Source organism: Oncorhynchus mykiss, chromosome Y (assembly GCF_013265735.2).
Source record: "Oncorhynchus mykiss isolate Arlee chromosome Y, USDA_OmykA_1.1, whole genome shotgun sequence".
NCBI lineage: Eukaryota > Metazoa > Chordata > Actinopteri > Salmoniformes > Salmonidae > Oncorhynchus > Oncorhynchus mykiss.
The window spans coordinates 32,154,295-32,178,220 of NC_048593.1; the positions used below are offsets into that span (position 1 = coordinate 32,154,295).

General features: G+C 44.3%; 1 protein-coding gene across 4 annotated transcripts; it reads left to right on the plus strand.

Annotated features, from left to right (window-relative positions):
- The first annotated feature begins 13,006 nt into the window (after positions 1-13,006).
- On the plus strand, positions 13,007-22,715 carry LOC110510057 (palmitoyltransferase ZDHHC20). Of its 4 annotated transcripts, XM_021591343.2 has the most exons (14): positions 13,015-13,694; positions 14,172-14,198; positions 14,349-14,443; positions 15,616-15,733; positions 15,831-15,900; positions 16,046-16,078; positions 16,439-16,559; positions 16,812-16,847; positions 17,477-17,609; positions 17,735-17,861; positions 19,421-19,507; positions 19,606-19,679; positions 19,765-19,812; positions 19,980-22,715. In XM_021591343.2, exons 1-13 carry the CDS (start codon positions 13,577-13,579, stop codon positions 19,806-19,808), a joined length of 1,083 nt encoding a protein of 360 aa, XP_021447018.1. In that variant the 5' UTR covers positions 13,015-13,576; the 3' UTR covers positions 19,809-19,812; positions 19,980-22,715. The 4 variants fall into 4 exon arrangements, with proteins under 4 accessions (XP_036823596.1, XP_021447018.1, XP_036823595.1 ...); XM_036967701.1 differs by lacking the exon at positions 14,349-14,443 and having other exon boundaries at positions 13,007-13,694; XM_036967699.1 differs by lacking the exon at positions 16,812-16,847 and having other exon boundaries at positions 13,148-13,694.
- The last annotated feature ends 1,211 nt before the right edge of the window (positions 22,716-23,926 follow it).

Here is a 23,926-nt window from a genome sequence, read left to right on the forward strand (position 1 = left end):
ATACTGTCTCTTACTCATGCATACTGTATGAACATACACATACTATTGATTCTCAGGACCCACATAGACTTATCCCTCCATGCTGTCTCTACATCCTCAGGACCCACATAGACTTATCCCTCCATGCTGCCTCTACATCCTCAGGACCCACATAGACTTATCCCTCCATGCTGCCTCTACATCCTCAGGACCCACATAGACTTATCCCTCCATGCTGTCTCTACATCCTCAGGACCCACATAGACTTATCCCTCCATGCTGTCTCTACATCCTCAGGACCCACATAGACTTATCCCTCCATGCTGTCTCTACATCCTCAGGACCCACATTGACTTATCCCTCCATGATGATTCTACATCCTAAGATGCACCCACACATGAAATGAAGTTACACAATGTGTCATTTATCTCAGCTTAAGATAGGCATAGCAATTCCTTAGGTATGTAATGTGAGAGATAGACACCGATGGTTGAAGAGTGTGTATGCAAATCCTTATGCCATCTGTTAAAATAAAGCTGACACATTTATCTCCATCAGCTAACTGCATCGTTTGTGCACATATCCCTACGCTATCTATTCAGATGAAGCTGCTTCAGACGCTGTGCTGTTGTTACACAAATACTGCATCAAAGTCACACGTTACTGAAAACAGTAGTTGTGAAATGGATCCTGAACATCACACTCAGAGATATCTAGGGTCATTTTAGGGTGACTTACGTACAGTGTACTCACATTGTTTTATTGATTAAATAGGAAACATAGATCATGTATAAACACAAATATTGTCCTCATCTGAGCATGACTACCGCTATTTTTATTTATACTTATTTTACCAGGTAATTTGACTGAGAACACATGATCATTTACAGCAACGACCTGGGGAATAGGTATAGATTGGTGGGATTGGTAAAAGGGATGCACCCTTCCATAATCTGAAGCGTTCAGCATCTACTCAGTGTAACTCAAACTCCACAGGGTCCGTTATACAGGCTTACCCCCTGTCCAAACCTTCCATAGGTGCCGTCCCATCCATAATGAACTCCATCCAGAGCAACAGTCTTTCCCAAAGTACACAGTGTGATTGATTGTTATTTATGAGCAGGCAGCAGCTAGGCAGGGTCTGTACGGTTCCACACAGTGTAAATAAAAAACATGGAGAAAAGTAGGAAGAGTCGTCTGGCTCATATTGCCGTACATCCAGAGATGTTACAGGATACTGGTTTGTTTGTTGCGTTTCTTCAGAGGTGTGGACCCTCTCTTGGCACGAAGGCTACAGTATCACTTATCAAAAGAAAAAGAAAACAGGATTTTTAGACAGTAATTCAAAAAGAGGGAGTAACAAAAGATAAAAAGTATTGTAGAAAAAGTAGATTTTTCACTCTGATAGTCAGTAGGAAAAAAGCACCCTTAAGAATATCTCTCTCTTCCATGTGTTGTTGCTTCTGACCGTGGTATGCTACCGTACCGTGTCCCTTTCATGATACATCCCAAACAAACGTTGTTGTGACCGTCCTCCTCAACCACCATTTTATCCCAGGTTGAGATTAGCCCTGAACCTTGGCTGAATGCATCTGTCAAGTTGGCACAATACAAGGGAGCCATGGTCATTACTCCGGTTCCCAGGGGATATGTGTTGTTGTTCTTCAGCCTCAACCTCCATGTTAGTGTTGCTCTGAAGCTGTCGTTGGTGTGGATAAGTAAAGAGACTTCAGCAATGTGGGATAGAGAGCCATTTGAGAAAGTCATGAAGATGAACCAGAGCAAAACAATTGGACTGTCTTTGTAAATATACAGGGCAAAGGGTGCCAATGTGATAATGTTAAAATAAGGATTTTGAGTGAAAGCAACCATTTGGATGTTTATGTTTGAAGCAGTCTCTTAGCATTATTTTCTGATTTGAGTGTTGGCAGCTGTGGTGGCTGTGAGCTTATTGCCGATCCTGCGGACAGGAACCTTGGACAAAGGTATCTTGGAGCGCGGGAGCTCCTTAGCTCCTTGGGGGACAGGGATATTGCACTGGACTCCCAGCTTGACAGGTATCTTGGAGTCACGTGGTATACCCCTGTAGACTGTGGGTTGCCGGAGCTGGCGACTCTCCTCCGGGCTATGTTTTACAGGGGACAGGCTGGCCTCAACTTCAGCTTCAGCAGAGGAGTTACTAATTGTGTCCTTGCTGACTTCGTGCCGTAAGCTGGGGCGTTGACTCCCCTCTTCCAGCCCTGTAATAGGTGGGTCCCAGCACCCCTTGTGGTCAGTGGGCTGACTCTCACGGAGTGGCAACTTGCCCGTCCTGCCTCCACCACAGACAGGGATCTTACTGAGCCCTGCTGCCCTCACTGGGCGCGTCTTCTTCTCTGTGGGGGGGCCCTGGGGGACCATGTGTATTTCATTCTGTGTAACATGACGTTTCTCTTCTCTCTTGGGTGACTTTTTCCAGGCACCCCGCACATCCATGCCGTTTGGACTCGTCATGTCCTCTCCTCTATTCAGAGAGGCCTTGCGCTCACAACCCTTCACCTGAGCAGAGGCAAGGGGTGTATCCTGCAGAGGGAGAGGGGTGAGAACAGGAGAGGGCATAGAGGAAGGGACTGGGGCAGGGGCAGAGACAGGGGTTGTCTTAGACATAGGGACTGGAGTTGTGGTAGGGGCAGGGGTAGGGAAAGGAGGAGTCTTAGACATAGGGATTGGTGTTGGAGTAGGGGCAGGGGGAGCCTTTGAGTCAGCTAGAATTGAAGAGGGGGTTTGTACAGGAGCAGGGCTAGTGACTGAGGCTGGCACTGGAACCGGGATAAAGGGAATTTTAAATGTTGAGCTCAGGACAGCCATAGGATAAAATGATGTTAGGGAAGGAGGTGCGGTAATGGAATCCAGACATGGGGCAGAGCTAATTTTGGGTGGTGAGGTAAAGGTAAAAGTGGCTGGGGGGGTTACAGGAGCTGGCTTGGATGAGGTTACTACTGGAGCAGGTGGGAATGAGGTTACTACTGGAGCAGGAGGTGGGGATGAGGTTACCACTGGAGCAGGAGGTGGAGATGAGGTTACTACAGGGGGTGGAAGTGGGGATGAGGTTACCACTGGAGCAGGAGGTGGGGATGATGTTACTACAGGTGCTGGAGGTGGGGATGAGGTTACCATTGGAGCAGGAGGTGGGGATGACGTTACTACTGGAGCAGGAGGTGGGGATGAGGTTACCACTGGAGCAGGAGGTGGGGATGAGGTTACTACTGGAGCGGGTTTGAAAGTAGAGGTAGCAGTGATGCCAATAGGGGCAGGGCTTGGGGTGGATTTTGTTGTTGGTGGAGGGGAGGGTTTTGTTTTGGGGCTTGATTTGGTGGTAGGGCTAGTGATAGTTGTGGGCATAGTTGAGGGTTTGGTTGTCACAATAGGGTTAGGTTCAGGTTTTATCGACCAGCTGGTAGGTTCAGGTTTGGTAGTAGGGGCAGAGGAAGGGTTAAGCATTGGGATAGGGGTTGTACTAGCTGAATTAGCAGCAGTAGGAGCAGGGGTTGGTATAGGGGAAGGGGCAGATTTGGCTGAAAGAGTAGTTGAGGTACTCTCTCCAGGCACATCTCCCTTGGTCCCAGGTCCGGTTCCGACAGTGGTGCTGGCTTTGCCCCACTCTGCCTCCACTTCAGCAGTGATGTCTCCACATCCGGACAGCGAGTCGAAGCTTATCAGAGAGGAGATGTCTGCAAGCAGCGACCTCAGACGATCCACAGCAGGATCCAACGGTGGTGGTTCAATGGTGGGCAGAGGCGACGCTACATCCTCATTAGATCCAGTGACACTGTATGTAGCCGCTGAGAGAGCCGTTGTCTCTGGTGGGATAGCGGCTGAGCTCTCCTGCACTGTGGGGCTCTTGGATGAAACAGGGGACCCTTGTCCAGACTCAGGTTCTGGGACATCCAGGCTGTGAGGCGCAGGTCTGGGTGTCAAAGTCATGTCCTCCTTGATGATCTCCATGCTGTTTGTACAGGACGACATGAGGAGAGGGCTCGGAGGGGTATCGGTCTCGTCGCTGGCCTCCTCTCGCTGATTCCATCCCATACTGCCGAAGAGACCTTTCAAACCCCGACGCTGGCGTATTGTTGGCTGAGACTCTGTACGGAACCTCCGGTCTACTCCTCCTTGTCGGCTGCGCTGCAGCTTCATCAGGAAGCTGAGGGATTTGGCGGAGGTGATGGAGGAGATGGAGGGAAGCTCGGCAGAAGGGATGGGGGGATTTCCATCATCACCCAGGGGCTCCTCCTCTGGTTCCTGCTCCTCTCTCTGACTCACCTCTGGTTCTTGCTCCTTCTCCGGCTCCTTGTCCTTCTCCAGCTCCGACTCTGCTGCCACAGACTCCTTTAATCCATCCACTGTCTTGCTCCTGGCGATAGGTGATTTGTTGTTCCCCTCGCCTTTGCCACGTATGGAGAAGATGCTGCCTGGCTTGCGCTTCCCAAACAGCTTGAAGGCTTTTCTGATTTTTCCAGGAGGCTGGGGATCGCATGGCGAGGGTTCGCTACTCTCCGACTGTACATCCATTTTGAATCTCTATATTCCTGTCTGCTGTTATCTTCCTACTTCGTGCCTTATTTCTATCACCCACCTATAGCTAACTGAACATTTACCATTATTTTCTCGTACCTAACGCTTTTTCCCGTCTCTGCAGACTGGCTGTGCTTCAATTGCTTGCAGTATGTTTCTCTCTCCTCTCTCTATCCCTCCCTTTGCCTATCTCTCCCCTCCAGCTCTTTCTCCTCTATTTCGCCCTCACATGCCCCTCCCATCTCCCTATCCCCTCTTTTTCTCTGGCTGCTCCTGCAGGTCTCCATGGCAACTGAGGGGCTGAGCAGCTTTCGTCAGTGATGGAGCAGAGCCAGAGGCTTTCATCATCCCACCCCAGACACCACTCTCATCTTTCTTACTCTTTCTCTATCGCTGATACCCCCCTCCTCTCTCTATCTCTCTGTCTCTGTATTTTTGTTTACAACACTGTCTGAGTTTCATGTCCCCTGTGTTGTTACGCATTTTACCTGTTTTATGTTGATGTGTGTATGTCTCTGTCTTTGCCTGTAAATGCAGCGTGTCATTCCTGACCTGTTAAGCATGTAGGGCTATATTAATTCATTGATTTTAAGAGTGCATGTGGCATGAGTTTGCCTGTAAATGCTCCCTCCCAACACAAATCCTCACTGCCTTGACCTCTCCAACAACTCCAACAACAATCAAGATCAGGGAGGATGACAAACAAGCCTTTCGTATTAATTACATAAATCCAATTGAATAAAACATGGTTCCATTCCTGACGGATTCATGTCCCACATATAGGATTTGTGTAAATCTGGAAAATTAGGATTTGAAGGATTGTGGAATTTGAGAGCTATTAAAGCTCTAATGTACTTATGTTGCACATTATTGCTGAATAGCATAGAGCTCTGTCTGGGCTGAGCATGTAGTCTCTGAGAGGATCTTTCCTTCTATATCGCCTGGAAGCAGAGAACTAATTTTCTCTCACTCTCTCACACAAATGAACATACACACACACACGCACATACATCTTCTAATGGAATTCATTATGCACTCCACTCAGAGAGCTTGTTGCCATCCTATCCAACACAGTTTCTTGAGTGTGATTCCACCCTCTTCCATCTTCATTATCTCGCCTAATTTTTGCATCATTCCTCAATTTCTGTTTTTACATGCCTCTTTCCTCCACTCCTTCCCATTTGAGTAATTCAGCAGACACTCTTATCCAGAGCGACTTACAGTTAGTGCATTCATCTTAAGATAGCTAATTGACTGAGACAACCACATATCAGTCATAGTAAGTACACTTTTCCTCATTAAAGAAGTTATCAGTATAGTTATAGCTAGTAGCAAAAGACGAGTGCAAAGATTTTACTCCATCACTCTTCCCTGTCTCCATCTTCCACATCCACCTCTCTACCCCGGTCTCCATCTTCCACATCCACCTCTCTACCCCGGTCTCCATCTTTCACAACCACTTCTCTAACCTGGTCTCCATCTTTCACATCCACCTCACTAACCTGTCTCCATCTTTCACATCCACCTCTCTAACCTGTCTCCATCTTTCACATCCACCTCTCTAACCTGGTCTCCATCTTTCACAACCACCTCTCTAACCTGGTCTCCATCTTTCACATCTACCTCTCTAACCTGTCTCCATCTTTCACAACCACCTCTCTAACCTGGTCTCCATCTTTCACATCCACCTCTCTATCCTGGTCTCCATCTTTCACATCCACCTCTCTAACCTGTCTCCATCTTTCACACCTTTCTCTCTTCTCTTTTCCGCTTCATTCATTCAGACTTAAAGTACTACTTTCACCAGAACACTTTAGTATCAGGATAAGATAAGACCCAGATGCAGACAGTCTCAAAGTAACAATGTTTATTACAGCAACAGGAGCAAAGGTAAAAGACAGGAGGCAGGCTCAGGGTATGGTCAGACAGAGGTCGATAATCAAGATACGTGGTGCCAAGGTACAGGACGGCAGGCAGGGGCAAGCAGAGTGGTCAGGCGGGTGGGCTCAGGGTCAGGACAGGCAAGGGTCAAAAACCAAGAGGACGAGAAAAGAGAGACTGGGGAAAAGCAGGAGCTGATACAAAAATGCTGGTTGACTTGACAAACAAGACGAACTGGCAACAGACAAACAGAGAACACAGGTATAAATACACAGGGTGTATTTGGTGCTGCCATGGTGCTGTATCCCCGGATGAAGCGAGGATAGAAGTTGGCGAACCCCAGGAAATGTTCCAGCTGCACCCTGGACGAAGGCTGGGGTCAATCCACCACAGGCCTCACCTTCCCAGGATCCATCTGGAAACTACCAGCTGAGATGATGTACCCCCAGAAAGGTGATGGTGGAGCGATGTAACTCGCACCTCTCTGCCTTAACAAACAGCTGGTTCTCCAGGAGGCGTTGAAGAACCTGTCGAACGTGGAGCACATCTTCTTGGGGGGAGTGGGAGAAGACGAGGATGTCATCAATGTAGATGAAGATGAACCGGTTCAACATGTCGCGGAGAACATAATTTACCAGAGCCTGGAACACAGCAGGGGCGTTGGTGAGGACAAATGGTATGACCAAATACTCGTGGTGGCCACTGGCCGTGAGTTGTGCACTCATCCCTCTCCCGTATCTGCACCCGGTGGTTAGCGTTCCGTAGATCCAGCTTGGAAAACATGGTGGCCCCCTGTAGTGGATCGAAGGCAGAGGAGATGAGTGGTAGCGGGTAGCAGTTCTTTAACCTTATTGCATTGTCCCCAGTAGTCAATTGTCCTTCTTCTATAAAATAAGAACCCTGCGCCGCCGAGAGAGGACGAAGGACATATAAATCCTGCAGCTAGGGAGTCCCCAATGTAGGTGTCCATAGCCTTGAAGTGAAGTGAAGTAGCCCGAGCCTTGTTGATCATCTCCCGAATGTCCTGGTACTCCGCGGGAATGGCAGAGTGGTCCGGGGCACCTTCTCGAGCCCCGGGGAGGAAGTCCCGGGGCAGGTTGCGCTGACTTCAGACACTGGGCGTGGCAGAATGGACTCCAGCCCATGATGGCACCAGTAGACCAGTTGATTAGGAGATTGGGTCGCTGGAGCCAGGAGAATCCCAATACCACTGGAATCTGAGGAGACTTGATGAGCAGGAATTGAATAGTATCGCTGTGATTCCCTGACACCCGTAGGTTGATGGGAGTGGTAATATGAGTGACCCAGCCTATAGACCGCCCATCCAGTGCTCTAACATCCATGGGAGTGGAGAGAGGCTGAGTGGGGATGTTCAGCTCAGAAGCCAGAGTAGCATCCAAAAAACTCTCATCCATCCCAGAGTCAATGAGGACCCGAAAAGATTTAGACTGGTTTCCCCACAGCAGAATGGCATGGACAGGGGTGCGAGCAAGAGAAGAAGAAGTACTCACTCCTACCAGTGAGCCTGATCTCTTTAAAGGACAAGAGGACACAGAATTACCAAGAGTCCTTTGCTCTTTGTGTCAATCCTGTATTGCCGTTCCGCTGGCAATAGCCCAGCTCTACCTAGTTGCATAGGCTCGGGAAGCGTTGACTCAGCCGTCTTCGGCGACTCTCGGGCAAGGTCAGGAAGCCTCGGGTTCTCTTGGAAATGGGATCGTCGGGGACTTCCGGGATGACTCGGATGCAAGGTGGAATCCCTGGACGTGTGAGCGAAGTCACCCATCGATTCTGATGGTCAAAGCGATGAGGAAATCGAGATCCGTAGGTAACTCCTGAACAACAAGCTCGTCCTTGACCTCCCCCGAGACGCCTTGCAGGAACATATCTAACAGTGCTTCCTGGTTCCAAGCACTCTCCGCTGCCAACGTGCGGAAATCCACCACATAGTCGGCCACAATGCAGGAGTCCTGCCGAAGCTGAATTAGCTTCCGAGCAGTTTCTCTTCTGGAGAACGGGGTGTAAAAAACCTTCACCTCTCCCACAAATCCCTCCAGACTAACGCATATGGCCAGGCTGACTCCCATACAGCAGTAGCTCACGTGAGAGCCCTCCCGGACATCCACGTGATGTCACTCCAAGATAGCCTGAGGGGAAAGAGGAGGGCTGAAGCTCGTAAATGAGGGCACACTGAGCTAGAAGAAACACCCGACAGATGCTCTACTCTCCATTGAAGCGTTCCGGGGGGGTAAACGGTGCTCCCGAGAAGGTGGAGTGGTCGATGAGACGGCTCTGCTAACAGCTGGGTTTCCGAGCGGCTGTGGGATTACCACCATGGTAGGCTGCCTCCCAAACTGCGGAATTGCTTCGGCAAACTGTCCAATGCCCGGTCATGGCGTTTAGCCAACTCATTAAATAGTACCCGCAAAACACCCTTCTCAACATCAACAGTGAGGAGGCGAATCCGGGATGCTGGCCTTCTAGGCAGAGTTCCTCTGTCCAGTGTCTGTGTTCTTTGCACCTCTTAATCTTTTATTTTATTGGTCAGTCTGAGATATGGATTTTTCTTTGCAACTCTGCCTAGAAGGACAGCTTCCCGGACTCACCTCTTCACTGTTGATGTTGAGACTGGTGTTTTGCAGGTACTATTTAATGAAGCTGCCAGTTGAGGAGTTGTGAGGTGTTTGTTTCTCAAACTAGATACTCTAATGTACTTGTCCTCTTGCTCAGTTGTCCACCAGGGCCTCTCTCTCCTCTTTCTATTCTAGTTAGAGCCAGTTTGCGCAGTACTTTGAAGGGAGTGGTACACAGCGTTGTATGAGATCTTCAGTTTCTTGGCAATTTCTCACATGTAATAGCCTTAATTTCTCAGAACAAAAATAGACTGACGAGTTTCAGAAGAAAGTTCATGGTTCGGGCCATTTTGAGCCTGTAATCGAACACACAAATGCTGACGCTCCAGATACTCAACTAGTCTAAAGAAGGACAGTGTTATTGCTTCTTTAATAAGCACAGCAGTTTTCAGCTGTGCTAACATAATTGCAAAAGTGTTTTCTAATGATCAATTAGCCTTTTAAATGATAAACTTGGATTAGCTAACACAACATGCCATTGGAACACAGGAGTGATGGTTGCTGATAATGGGCCTCTGTACGCCTATGTAGATATTCCATAAAAATAATATGCAGTTTCAAGCTACAATAGCAATTTACAACATTAACAATGTCTACACTGTATTTCTGATCAATTTGATGTTATTTTAATGGACAAAAAATTTCTAGGTGACCCAAAAACTTTTGAACGGTAGTGTACATACCCCAACCAGAAGCCATGGATTACAGGCAACATTCGCACTGAGCTAAAGGGTAAAGCTGCCGCTTTCAAGGAGCGGGACTCTAACACGGAAGCTTATAAGAAATCCCACTAAGCCCTTCGACGAACCATCAAACAGGCAACGCGTCAATACAGGACTAAGATTGAATCGTACTACACTGGCTCTGACGCTTGTCAGATGTGTCAGGGCTTGCAGCTATTACAGACTGCAAAGGGAAGCACAGCCGAGAGCTACCCAGTGACACGAGCCTACCAGACGAGCTAAATAACTTCTATGCTCGCTTCGAGGCAAGTAACACTGAAATATTGTCAGTGAAACACCAGCTGTTCCGGACGACTGTGTGTTCACGCTCTCCGCAGCCTTTAAACAGGTCAACATTCACAAGGCACCTGGGCCAGACGGATTACCAGGATGTGTACTCCGAGCATGTGCTGACCAACTGGCAAGTGTCTTCACTGACATTTTCAACCTCTCCCTGTCTTTAATACCAACATGTTTCAAGCAGACCACCATAGTCCCTGTACCCAAGAACACTAAGGTAACCTGCCTAAATGACTACAGACCCGTAGCACTCACGTCTGTAGCCATGAAATGCTTTGAATGGCTGGTCATGGCTCACATCAACACCATTATCCCAGAAACCCTAGACCCACTCCAATTTGCATACCAGATCCACAGATGATGCAATCTCTATTGCACTCCACACTGCCCTTTCCCACCTGGACAAAAGGAACACCTATGTGAAAATGCTATCCATTGACTACAGCTCAGTGTTCAACACCATAGTGCCCTCAAAGCTCATCACTAAGCTAAGGACCCTGGGATTAAACACCTCCCTCTGCAACTGGATCCCGGACTTCCTGACAGGCTGCCCCCTGGTGGTAAGGGTAGGTAACAACACTTCCGACACGCTTTACTTCAACAAGGGGGCCCCTCGGGGGTGTGTGCTCAGTCCCCTCCTGTACTCCCTGTTCACTCATGACAGCACGGCCAGGCACGACTCCAACACCATCATTACGTTTGCTGATGACACAACAGTGGTAGGCCTGATCACTGACAATGATAAGACAGCATATAGGGAGGAGGTCAGAGACCTGATCATGTGGTGCAAGGACAACAACCTCTCCCTCAATGTGATCAAGACAAAGAAGTTGATTGTGGACTACAGGAAAAGAAGGACCGAGCATGCCCCCATTCTCATAGACGGGGCTGTAGTGGAGCAGATTGAGAGCTTCAAGTTCCTTGGTGTCCCATCACCAACAAACTAACATGGTCCAAGCACACCAAGACAGTTGTGAAGAGGGCACGACAAAACCTATCCCCCTCAGGAGACTGAAAAGATTTGGCCTTGGTCCTCAGATCCTCAAAAGGCTTTACAGCTGCACCATCAAGAGCATCCTGACGGGTTGCATCACTGCCTGGTATGGCAACTGCTCGGCCCCCGACCGCAAGGCACTACAGAGCGTGGTGAGTACGGACCCAGTACATCACCGGGGCCAAGCTTCCTGCCATCCAGGACCTCTATACCAAGACTCCAGCCACCCTAGTCATAGACTGTTCTCTCTGCTACTGCACGGCAAGCGGTACTGGAGCGCCAAGTCTAGGTCCATGAGGCTTCTAAACAGCTTCTACCCCCGAACCATAAGACTCCTGAACAGCTAATCAAATGGCTACCCAGACTATTTGCATTGCCTGTTTCTAGGTAGGAGCACTGTACTTTGGCCAATAAAATAATATATATAATAGCTCATCTCAGCTTGAGTAAGGCTGTAGGGTTTGGCCATGTGAAGCTGGGGCTAACATGTGACAAATTATAATCGTACACAAATTGACCTCAGAAATAAACAACATTTGCATATTAAAATAAAAAGAAACAGTAGGTACCCGGCACAGCCTATCTCTTATCTCCAAACAAATATGGCAAGTTTGGCAACCAGGTCATAAACTGACACATGAGGTGAAGCATATAAAACATGTTATCCATTCTCATGTGGTCTAGGCCAGGGGTTTTCAACTGGGGGTCCACGAAGATACTGTAGTGGGTCCTATAAAATAATATAAATAATATTTTATTTTCAGTGTTTTTTTTGTGTTTTTTTTTATATCGCTAGCAACATACCTACAGTAGAAAAGAGGAGAATATATTCTAATGATGTCAACTTTATTTATCAACTACTAATATTGAGCAAACTACACTCATTGGAGCCAATTACACTCACTGGAATATCTGACATAGGCCTTGAAAAAGCATCCGAGAATAGGCTACCAGTGCGGGAAGTGCCACCGGCTGCTGGTAAGCTTTCATTGGCCTAAACAACTGGCCTAAACAACTGCTCTTAGCGAACATGGGTTTGGAGTTACCTTTCTAGATAATAGGCTATGTTAGAGTTTTACACCTCCTCTTCCAATTAGAATGTCAAAATAATTTTACCTTTATTTCACTAGGCAAGTCAGTTAAGAACAAATTCTTATTTTCAATGACGGCCTAGGAACAGTGGGTTAACTGCCTGTTCAGGGGCAGAACGACAGATTTGTACCTTGTCAGCTCAGGGGTTTGAACTTGCAACCTTCCAGTTACTAGTCCAACACTCTAACCAATAGGCTACCCTGCCACCCCAAATCTATTCATTTTAAAATGTTTCAAACTTTTTGTTGCTGATGATAAGACAAGACATTAAAAAATGAATTGATAAAGTATGATGGGGTCTCTGGGTCACCGTATGCCAGGCTCCCTGGGCAAGACAAGGTTGAAGACCCCTGTATTAGGCTTACAGACAGAAGATCTTAATTTGAGCCAGTTTGCTACAGCAGGGAAATAATTTTGCAGGAACAGGAAATGTGAATTATTAAGTGGATTATAATTAATGAACATTTTTTGTAGGGGTTGATAAATGTTTCCTTATGGAAATCAAGTCTGACGTTTTAAAGTGGAAATTACAAACTTAAGAAGCCTTTTCAAACAATGAACACAAGCAGACATTGCAATAGTAATTTATTAGAATCACCCACCCCCACACAATTCGGTAATTTAATAAGATCGTCAATTCACGTCCAGTCTCCATGGCCTACCAGTTCACAGCTGTACAGATGTGTGGTGAATTAATCTGATGGAGAAGAGGCGTTCATTGTTCAGTGAGAAAGGAAGTGGTGAAGCGAAAGGGTTGATGCCGCGTTCATATCAACTGGGAACTCAAAATAATACGAGGTCAAATCATCTTGATCTTCAGGATGGAAATTCCGAGTTGGATGACTATTCGAATCGGGTTTTCCCAGTCGGAGCTCGTATTTTTTCTCCAAGTTCCCAGTTGTTTTGAACAGACTAAATTCGGAGATTTCCGAGTCCCAAACTCCCAGTGGTTTTGAACGCGGCATTACTCTGCCCAAAATCTGTCCACGAAGTGACGGATTCTTGTATGGAGGTCTGTGTCTGTGAGACAGTGTCGAATTTGGTCGAGCAAAAAATGTAACTGCTAATTTTCCACGTGAGGCTTATTTGATCGAATACACGTTTCGTAATTGTGAGGTTGTTACGAATGCACTATATAAGTGGCCGCACGTGGCGTTTCGGCAATTTGGGAAAAAACTACTACATTTATATTGGAGCTGTGCGTGTTGTTCACTCGCGTATCTTCCCTTTCTGATTGGCTAGAATGGTCCCACCTGATATTGACTCCTCCCGTTTGCCTTCCATCTTTGAGGACATGTATTTCCATTTTTCAGTCATTTGTTAGAGCAGCTACTCGACTATCTTGTCAATATAATAGATCATCTTCGGTTCAGTCAAAAAACTGGAGCTTTGACGTCACACCACTATTTTCCGCAGGATTAAAGATGGCTCCGCATCATGTACTAAAGTGCTGTCAACGGAGTTTAGCTTGGATACCTGTTATTTTCATCAACCTGGTCGTTGGCTGGTCTTATTATGCATACGTCGTGGAACTCTGTATCTGTAAGTATACAATTATCGTTTTTGGATGATTAACGGTGTTTGTTTCCTCATTGAAACAAAGTTGCTTGACTGCCCAGCTGGAGAATGTGTAGGATTCGGGAAACAGTACAGAAATGTGGTGGGACGAGAACAGGTGAAACAGTGAAAGACTACTTTGTTGCGGATAGCCAATCACGCTCATAGATAGAACCCTGTTTTAGCCTGTTTCTGCTGCTGATAGTACAATGACATGCATGTCTGTCAGTCAGTCAGTCAGTGAGTGGCTGTAATCAGGGGCATCCCTTCAGCAGGGCAAACAAAGCATTCTGTGATGGGTGGGTCCCCCACTGGTAGTGCCAGGCTACCGCTGGGGGGTGAGAGGAGGGGGTCTGTAGATGTGAGCATACTACTGTAGTACTGTAACTCTGCAGACGCATCAATCAGATGCCCTCTCTAAACTCCTATTTTCTCTCTCTGTGTGTACTTTGTCTGTTTCAGTTACAATCCCAAATAATGCAGAAAAAAGTAAGTAACATTCAGAAACATTTGGTGCTTTCACAACTGTCTTTGATCACACAAACTCTATTGTATACCTGGTTGTTTTTTGTTCTTGCTCCCTCTCTCCAACAGTATCATACCTGGTTGTTTTTTATTCTTGCTCCCTCTCTCCAACAGTATCATACCTGGTTGTCTTCCACCTGTTCTTCATCATGTTTATCTGGTCCTACTGGAAGACTATCTGCAGTAGGCCTGCCAGCCCCTCTAAAGAGGTATACAGAGTAGGGCTGACCCAATTTAGTCTACTGGTCGAAAAGGCTGTAAGGCTGATATTTTTTTTGTGGGGTGGTGGCAAGTATATGTATTTTTTAAATGTATGGCACACGAGACGCCTGTCTGAGTGGACTAATCCATTGTTTGGTTATGGAAATTTCTGTTTCCTATGGAAACGTCGTAAAATAGGCCTACCCAATTACTACTTACCGCATCTCACTAGCTCAGGATATGGCCCAGAATATTTTATACAATGTTGCAAGTTTGCTAGCTCGGACCAAATTAATAGTTGATACAATGTTTCAAGTTCCTTACAGACAGGCCATTTGTAGCCAATGTGATTTATAGGATATTTATTTTTATCAGGATATTTTCTTCCTGCGGGCTGCTATGTTTTTGTTTGTTGGCTTTTTACATATTGGCAATGGCGATAAAGTTACTTTTAGATTTGTATAATTTTCATTTAGATAGAATATTGATTAACCACATGACATTGATTCTGAGATATATAGACTTTATTACAAATTAAAATGTGCAAATGTAAATCGTAACTGGCATCCAGATCAGTAGAAATGGTAGGATAACTTGGCACTCCAAATGGAAAATGTTACTGACCGCTGGTGTAGCCTATTACAGTCTTCTGCTTCTGGTTAGGCTATCTTGATCTCTGGCTCCCACTTGAGTCATTTGTTTCTTAATTTTTAATCACAATGCTTAAAGCATCAGACAAGCTCAGTAGCCAACATATAGTTGATTTCATTCAAACATATGGTGTGTCTATATATGGGAAAATGCATGTTTTCAAATTACGAATGGTCATAAGTACAGACTACTTTCGGTCAGTCAAGATTTTCGTCGGAGACGGCCCTAATACACAGTGTATCTGTCTTCACCAGTAGTACTAATTCTGCCTCCCGTGAGATGCTACACCACAATGCCAGGGGAGTGGGCACTGGGCTGGGTGGTTCCCTAGGCGCTCTGTAATTACACTGTACAGCAGATGTTCACATAGGAGTGTGTGAGAGCATATGGTTGTGAAGTGGGGTTACTCTGTCTCAATCTCAAGTTACTTGTTTCACATTTCAACTGGGCCCTAATTTCTAGATGCATGACTACCGGTACTAACTATGTTATAACATACTTGGTGAAACTCTCTCTGTTCTCCCATCAGTTTTGTCTGGCCAAAGTGGAGAAGGAGCAGTATGAGAAGGAGCAGTCAGACGCTCAGCAGGACATCCTGAAGAAAGCGGCCATAGGATTGCCTGTCTACACACGCACTGGGACCGGAGGTGAGAATACAATACAGTCGACACATGGTTGGAACACACACACCTTGGATTTAAAGCTGATGATGATTGAGCAGGTGTATTGGTGTGTTCTCCACAGCCGTCCGGTACTGTGAACACTGTCAGGTGATCAAACCCGACCGCTGCCACCACTGCTCCACCTGTGACATGTGAGTTCAGTTAGTTCTGTCTCCATGGGGTTCAGATGAGATGCACCATTGGATTTTATGTGGGGTCTTTTTAGATGCTTCAACTCCAAAGTAATATACTATTTTCTCCTTTCCCTTGTTTGTTTGTGCTCTCGCTCTCTCTCAGGTGTGTACTGAAGATGGATCATCACTGTCCATGGTATGTAACACCTCAGTCCGTTCTTGTAATTTAGATGCTTAGCAACAGTACACTCCTTTTGTGTGTGAAGTTCTTTGTTCATACTGACTTGATAGTGATTGGATCAGTGGAGAGTTTAATCCTCTCCATTCTACTGCATCAGCATATTTGATCTGTCTGACCTTTTTACTTGATGAAGTCACTGTTTTGTCTAGTACAGCAATGGAAAAGGAATTACCCAGCTCTCAAACAGATAATTATGTAGACTTTGTGTCATCACTGTATTTTATACAGATTAGAGAATAGAGGCAACTAGTGGAGAAGGCAGCAGGAGCCACGTTGACTGATTAATTTACCCCTCTCTCTCTGTTTCTTGCTCAGGGTGAATAACTGTGTTGGATTTTCGAACTACAAGTTCTTTGTCTTGTTTCTGGCCTACTCCATGCTGTATTGTGTGTTTATCGCTGCTACTGTCTTGCAGTATTTCATCAAATTCTGGACAGTAAGTACTACTAAGTAATACTCTAGCTGCCTTTCATTTCTTCCCTAGCCAGAGCTTAGTGGTTGAGTGTAAACACTGACAGCAGTAAGATCCCTGATCGCATGTTCCAATTAGCCAATACCCAAATCCTCTACATAATCCACCTCAAATTTGAGCAGTCTGCATGTCAGATTTATTTTTTATATCTAATCGCTGTAAAATAGTTGCACACATTTCTCCACTAACAATCTGTCTCTAATACTTTGCCTAAAGCATTGCCGAAGGAGATCTGTTGGGGATTGTCCTCAGGTAAAATGCAAGATTGTCACCATCTGATCGTCATGTTAGTTAAAAAGTAAGGTTGCACTTCTTTGAATAGCCTATTGCCACTAGTGGCAAGTCACAATAAGGTAAGCTAGAGAAGCTCCACCCATAATGGCATTCACAAGCCTTTTGTCTCTGATGTACAAGTCGCTGTTGAGGGATTCTCTTCAGTATGTGTCAAACACTGTTGTCTTGCAGCATAAGCTGTTGTCTGTTCCTCCTTGAGTGTTAAGACTGGGCTTCTGTCCTTGTCTGTGTTGTATGCTGCCTTGCTTGTGACAATGAATGCCCACTGTCATCTTGCCCAACTGAGGCCCAGTGTGGAGTTGGACAGGATTGGTTGTTTAGCATGTCTTATTTTGCATATTGAATTCACAGACAACCAAAGGTCTGTACTGTATGTAGTACCTGCTGGAGCCATTCACTGAACAGACATGTAGGCTCAGATTCTGCTTCTCCAGAATGAGGAGGTGACCCATTGTCATTTACAACTGACTGATCCTGTGTGTCTGTGCACATCCTGTGTGTCTGTGCAGAAGGTTAACATTACTACTGTATGGTTCTGTTGAAAAGTATGACATCACTAATGGCTCTCCTCTCTCTTCCCTCTCAAGAATCAGCTGCCCGACACTCACGCCAAATTCCACGTGTTGTTTCTGTTTTTTGTGGCGGCAATGTTCTTCATCAGCATCCTGTCGCTTTTCAGCTACCATCTCTGGCTTGTGGGAAAGAACAGGACCACCATAGGTAGCTGCCATGCCTCACCATGCTGTAACACAGAACATCTCATCCACTATTGTCTTGATTGATTGTTGACACCATTTTATCATTGTTTGACATAGTATAAGTTTATGTCTTGGTTTTTATTTCAGAGGCTTTCAGGGCTCCTGTCTTCAGAAATGGCCCAGACAAAAATGGCTTCTCTCTGGGCTTCAGTAGGAACGTGGTGGAGGTGTTTGGAGACCAGAAGAAGTACTGGATGTTTCCCATCTACACCAGGTGAAAACACCAAGTCTACTATCTACCTATTCTTTTGGAGATTTACAATCGTTTTTTTTAAGTAGACCACAAAACATTTCAAATACTTAGGATGCTTAATAAGTGAAAAATATATAAAGATAACTTGATCCCATCACTCACCAATATGAAAGCAGACCTAATTAAATGGAACAATCTTCACAGAAATCTAAATGGTAGAGTTAACCTTTTCAGAATGGAATGGCTCCCAAAGTATAGTTATTCTACTTTGCCGAAGTATACTCGGTCATAACAGACGGTGTATGGGCAAATTAAAACTGCTAGAATAGAAAGTGACATTTTATATCTTCCTATGTCTAAATGTTGGTTTTAACCTTCCAGACTTGGAATTGTATCAACTCGCCTCCCAAGGCTTTTACTTGCAACAAATAGTTAAATGCATTAAAGAAGAAAAATGGGTACATTTTGAAGATGCACATGTTCACCCCAGAATCTTTTTACGTGTCTTATTTTCAAAGGAAAAGGCTAAGAACATTAACAACTTCATAGTTAAGAACAACATGGACATTTTTTAAAAATATTCTACAAAAACCAATATGACCTCCTAAAAACACAAGCCTATCAAACAGTCCTTAATTAGCTTTTCAGAATTCACCAATAAATAAATTGGTCCACATCCAAAATTCCAAAAGCAATTTTGGATTGACTAATGTGGATATTTTTAAAATGCATGCAACTTAAAACGTATCACAATGTCTATTTGATTTTTTGGACATCAGAGCAATCTTGAGGGAATCCTATCTGAGTCAGAACAGGATGTTCATATGATAGGTAAGATATACAAGTCTATCCAACTGACAAAAACTATTGGAACTAAAACTGAAAAATAACTGATATTGGCACAAGATGAAGGGAATGTTGGAACATAACTAACGAAATGACAGTTCATGAAAATGTACGCTTAATCCAGTATAAACTAATGTATTGAATTTATTAAAGAAGAGACAAAATTCACAAATTCTACAGCACAACTGCAGAGTCGTGTCTTAAGTGTAAAACTAACAATGAGGCAATAATCCAATGCCTTCTGGGATTGTTATGAAGTCCAAAAGTTAGGGGCGGATTGAGAAAGTTGGCTGTCAGAAGTATTAGTGTAAATGTACTTTTAATCCACCTGTCTGTAAATCCAGACATGGCATATGAGGGTGCAGTGAGCTACCCAATGGGTTGGACAATACCTTTCTCGTCAGTCACCTTGAAAAAAGGTATACGTAACCTGGAAATAAACCAATCCTCCGTTGTTAACACAATGGAAAGTTCAAGTGCTTTATTATGTAAATGTTGAAAGTGCGTGGGCGAAGGAGAGAAACCAAAGGGTGCCGTTTGAGGCCATGTGGCAGAGAGTGATAAGGGCTCTGGAGATGCAGGTGTGATGTTATTTGTATGTTTTGTATTGTTTCAAAAAACATTTAAAAAAGTTTTAATCTAATTATTATAGTACTTAGAAACTTAGTGCAGGGTTTAAATACCAAGTGCCCCCCCCCCCCCGTTCTCTCTCTCCTCTCCTTTCTCTCCGTTAGTCATGGTGATGGACACAGTTTTGTCACCCGGTTGCTGACCTTAGATCCTGAGCAAATAGCTGTGGGCCTCCAGATCAACGGCAAAAGGTTATTTATGGTTTCTCAGGTTGATTTATTTATTTCCTGATTCAGTAAAATGATCTCACCTAATTCATAAAATTAATCTCTGCCTTGTCCTCCAACAGCTCTGTAGATGGTCTGGCAAGCCCCAAGCACATCCTTGGCAACAACATTAACCACATTGAGGGCCATCAGGATGGTATGTAGATTCCCCATAGATATCCTGTACTGTCAAGTAGCCATGTGTCTGTGTGCTGCCTGACCCTAGAACCCTTGTGTTTCAGACGTAGCCCAGACGGTAACTGTGACCATGGAGACTGAATCATAGACAGGTAAGCCTATAGATGAGTTCCGCTGAAGTGCGCGTGTTTCCTGCAGACCTTAGAGTGGAAACTGATGACCACCAGGTGGCTCAAATGGCCAGTTTACATGTCTGCCAGGAGACAACTGAGCCATTAACTGTGATGCCTTACAACCAGCAGCATCTTTGTCTCTACAGAAACCAGCCTTTTATCACATGCAGTACCCCTACTACCATGGACAAAATGTCAAGTAAACGCTCTCGAATAGCCGCCATCCTTTCTATTGTCGTTCTTATGACCACCAAACAGCATCCCTGTTACCATGGACAAACCCTGGACTGTCATGGACACGACATCTGTCACCAGAGCTTTAATCAGCTTTCAGTTTCCATCCTCACCAAACACATGCAGATGCGTTTTCTTTGTTGCTAACCAAAAACGCACAACAATATTTTTTTGGTAACTATTATTAATCTCTGGAACTGCTCTGTTTTTCAAGCCAAAAAAAGAATACTCTTTGCACTAGGTCAGATAAGTGCAGGAAAAGAATACTCTTTGCACTAAGTCAGATAAGTGCAGGAAAAGAATACTCTTTGCACTAGGTCAGATAAGTGCAGGAAAATAATACTCTTAGCACTAGGTCAGATAAGTGCAGGAAAATAATTGCTTTACAGTTATACGCCTCCGTCAAATCAGTATTCACTTGCTTTATTGGGAAAAATGAAGAGGTCACTGTGTCTTAGCACAGAAAATGTGTTAGTGGCTTTGATTTGATTAAACCCAGAGGATACAATGTTGTGTCTTGAGGCCCTGAAGGTCATGAGCACTACTGTCTCAGTTGATTGTAGCGTGTGTGTACTGTATGCACTTTACACTTGAATCCTGTGACTGGTGCTAAGCATATCCATTGATTTCAATAGGACAGTAGGTTTATACGAACCACGGCTTTGTAGGACCCTATGCCTCACCCAAAATCCTCTCCTGCTCTGTATCATCGGAACTTAAATGTGCATTGTGCCTTCAGGACAGTATGGAAGAACAAAGGTATAGTACAGTGCCATAGTTGACCGTAGCATGGTGTAATAACTTTACAATTTATATAGATGGAAATGGAACCCGGAGAGCATTTTTGTTTACAATTTTACGGGCCAAATCCCCACTCATGTTTTGCACAATTCCGTGCATCAGTGATGATATACACTGAGTGTACAAAACATTAGGAAAGCCTTTCCTAATATTGAGTTGCACCCCCCTCAGAACAGCCTCAATTTGTCGGGGCATGGACTACAAGGTATTGAAACTTTTCAACAGGGATCCTGGTCCAATTTGACTCCCAATGCTTCCTACAGTTGTATCAAGTTGGCTGGGTGTCCTTTGGGTGGTGGACCATTCTTGATACACTTGCAAAACAAACTGTTGAGTGTGAAACCCAGCAGCATTGCAGTTCTTGACACTCAACCAGGCACCTACTACCATACCCTGTTCAAAGGCTCTTAAATATTTTGTCTTGTCCATTCACCCTCGGAATGGCACACATACATAATTCATGTCTCAAGGCTTAAAAATTCTTCTTTAACCTGTCTCCACCCCTTCATCTATACTCATTGAAGTGGATTTAACAGGTGACCAACAAGGGACCATAGCTATCACCTGGATTTACCTGGTCAGTCTCATGTTCCTAATGTTTTGTACACTCAGTGTATGTGACCAGGTAGATTTATTTATTTTTTTAATCAAGAATTGTTGGGAGTCAACACAGTTTTTTTCAGAGGTGTGATATCAGAGGTGTATAATTCATTAACATTGGACAGCATTGTTACTCCATTAAGTATTTATTTTCAAGGCTTCTTTTAAGTTGCAGATTTTCCATAGTTTATTTTTGCCATATATTGTTTTCAGATATGTAGCGTTTTTTAAACTGAGTTTATGAAGATTAAGGTATCTGTGAAGTCATCACTTTTGTTCGCGAGAGGGGACTTTTGACACATTTCACAGGAAAGTGAGATGAATTGTTTGATGTCAGAGTTCTATCTTTGAGAATAAGGAATTGCTATTTGTGTTCACTTTATGCAATTCCTGACTTCTCAATCGGATGAATGGCATACATATGGAGAAAAACGGAAGGCTTTGTACCATGTTTTTTAAAGCACATTTTACATCACAAATGCTGCTTTCTTTCATTATTATTGCTGTTTTCTTATTATTTGATTGTTTTGTCGTGGACGATGTACAATGTTGAGCATATACATAAATATTTAATGTACTGAACCAGCTTTGTTAATACCAGTAGGCCAGTTTCCATGTGTAGTAGTCCCTGGGGAAGTTACTGTTCTGCTGTAGTAAATCATGCCAGGATGCTCATAGACCACCAAGAGGAGGCTAGAGCTAGACATCAACCTCTCAATGGACACTTTTTATTATTATTTTTTAAATCAGAATATTTGTGATCGGGTTTCTCAATTTCCAACTGACTATGATCCATGTGGTTTTTAGGAGAGTTGTTTTGGAATTTGCAAGCGGTTTGTTTACTGGATGCATAAATGTTTGTATAACACCCTATCGTGGAGGAATGTAGAGTGAGAGCATTGTGACTAACCAGAAATCCTAACTTTCTCATTTTAAATGAATGCCATAGAGAAGTATTTTGTGCATTGTATATTCACAAAATCTGTTGACGGTAAATCATGGACCAATTTCCTGTTTCATTTTTTTTTTTAAATAATATCTTATTTTTTTATTGAAGCTGTTTTGCATGTTAAGTATTTTCTCACTATTTGTACTACCCTGTCAGCCAGTTTTGGTTGTTCATGTTTTTTTTAAAATATAATCTAAATGTGGAAATAATTTTCACAAAGTTCAATAATTGTTTATTTTGTAGATGAATACACTGTATTAATGTGTACATTTTAACAATAAATACTGTTTTTAGTGCATTCATTCTTGATTAATGCACTTCTACGTTGTTAGAAACAATGTTGGTTGCCTAGATAGTCCCATTACAACAAGGGTAGGGCCTGATAAATATTGGATACCGTCTGATTTAACATTTTAGTTAGACCACTTTATATGATGAGAGCAATGCGCCAAAATAAGCCACTGTCATGTCATAAGTCACTTGGCAAATCTTCAGCAAACGTGAGGGCAAGGTTTAGCAATATAAGACTATTCACACATCGTGGGGTCAACGAACGAGGTGTCAGTGACAGATGCATGGAAAATCACAGCATTCACTGTTACACATTTTTATATTTTTTTATTTAACCAGGTCGGCTAGTTGAGAACAAGTTCTCATTTACAACTGCGACCTGGCCAAGATAAAACAAAGCAGTTCGACACATACAACTCCACAGAGTTACACATGCAATAAACAAACATACAGTCAATAATACAATAGGAAAAAGTCTATATACATTGTGTGCAAATGAGGTAGGATAAGGGAGGTAAGGCAATAAATAGGCCATAGTTATGAAATAATTACAATATAGCAATTAAACACCGGAGTGATAGATATGCAGAAGATGAGTGCAAGTGGGGTGCAAAGGAGCAAAATAAATAACAGTATGGGGATGAGGTAGTTGGATGGGCTGTTTACAGATGGGCTATGTACAGGAGCAGTGATCTATGAGCTGCTCTGACAGCTGGTGCTTAAAGTTAGTGAGGGAGATATGAGTCTTCAGCTTCGTGATTTTTGCAGTTTGTTCCAGTCATTGGCAGCAGAGAACTGGAAGGAACGGTGGCCAAAGGAGGAATTGGCTTTGGGGATGACCAGTGAAATATACCTGCTGGAGCGCATGCTACGGGTGGGTGCTGCTATGGTGACCAGTGAGCTGAGAAAAGGCGGGGCTTTACCTAGCAAAGACTTATAGTTGACCTGGAGCCAGTGGATTTGGTGACGAATATTAAGCGAGGGCCAGCCAACGAGAGCATACAGGTCACAGTGGTGGGTAGTATATGGGGCTTTGGTGACAAAACAGATGGCACTGTGATAGACTGCATCCAATTTGCCGAGTAGAGTGTTGGAGGCTATTTTGTAAATGACATCGCCGAAGTCCAGGATTGGTAGGATAGTCAGTTTTACAAGGGTATGTTTGGCAGCATGAGTGAAGGATGCTTTGTTGCGAAATAGGAAGCCGATTCAAGATTT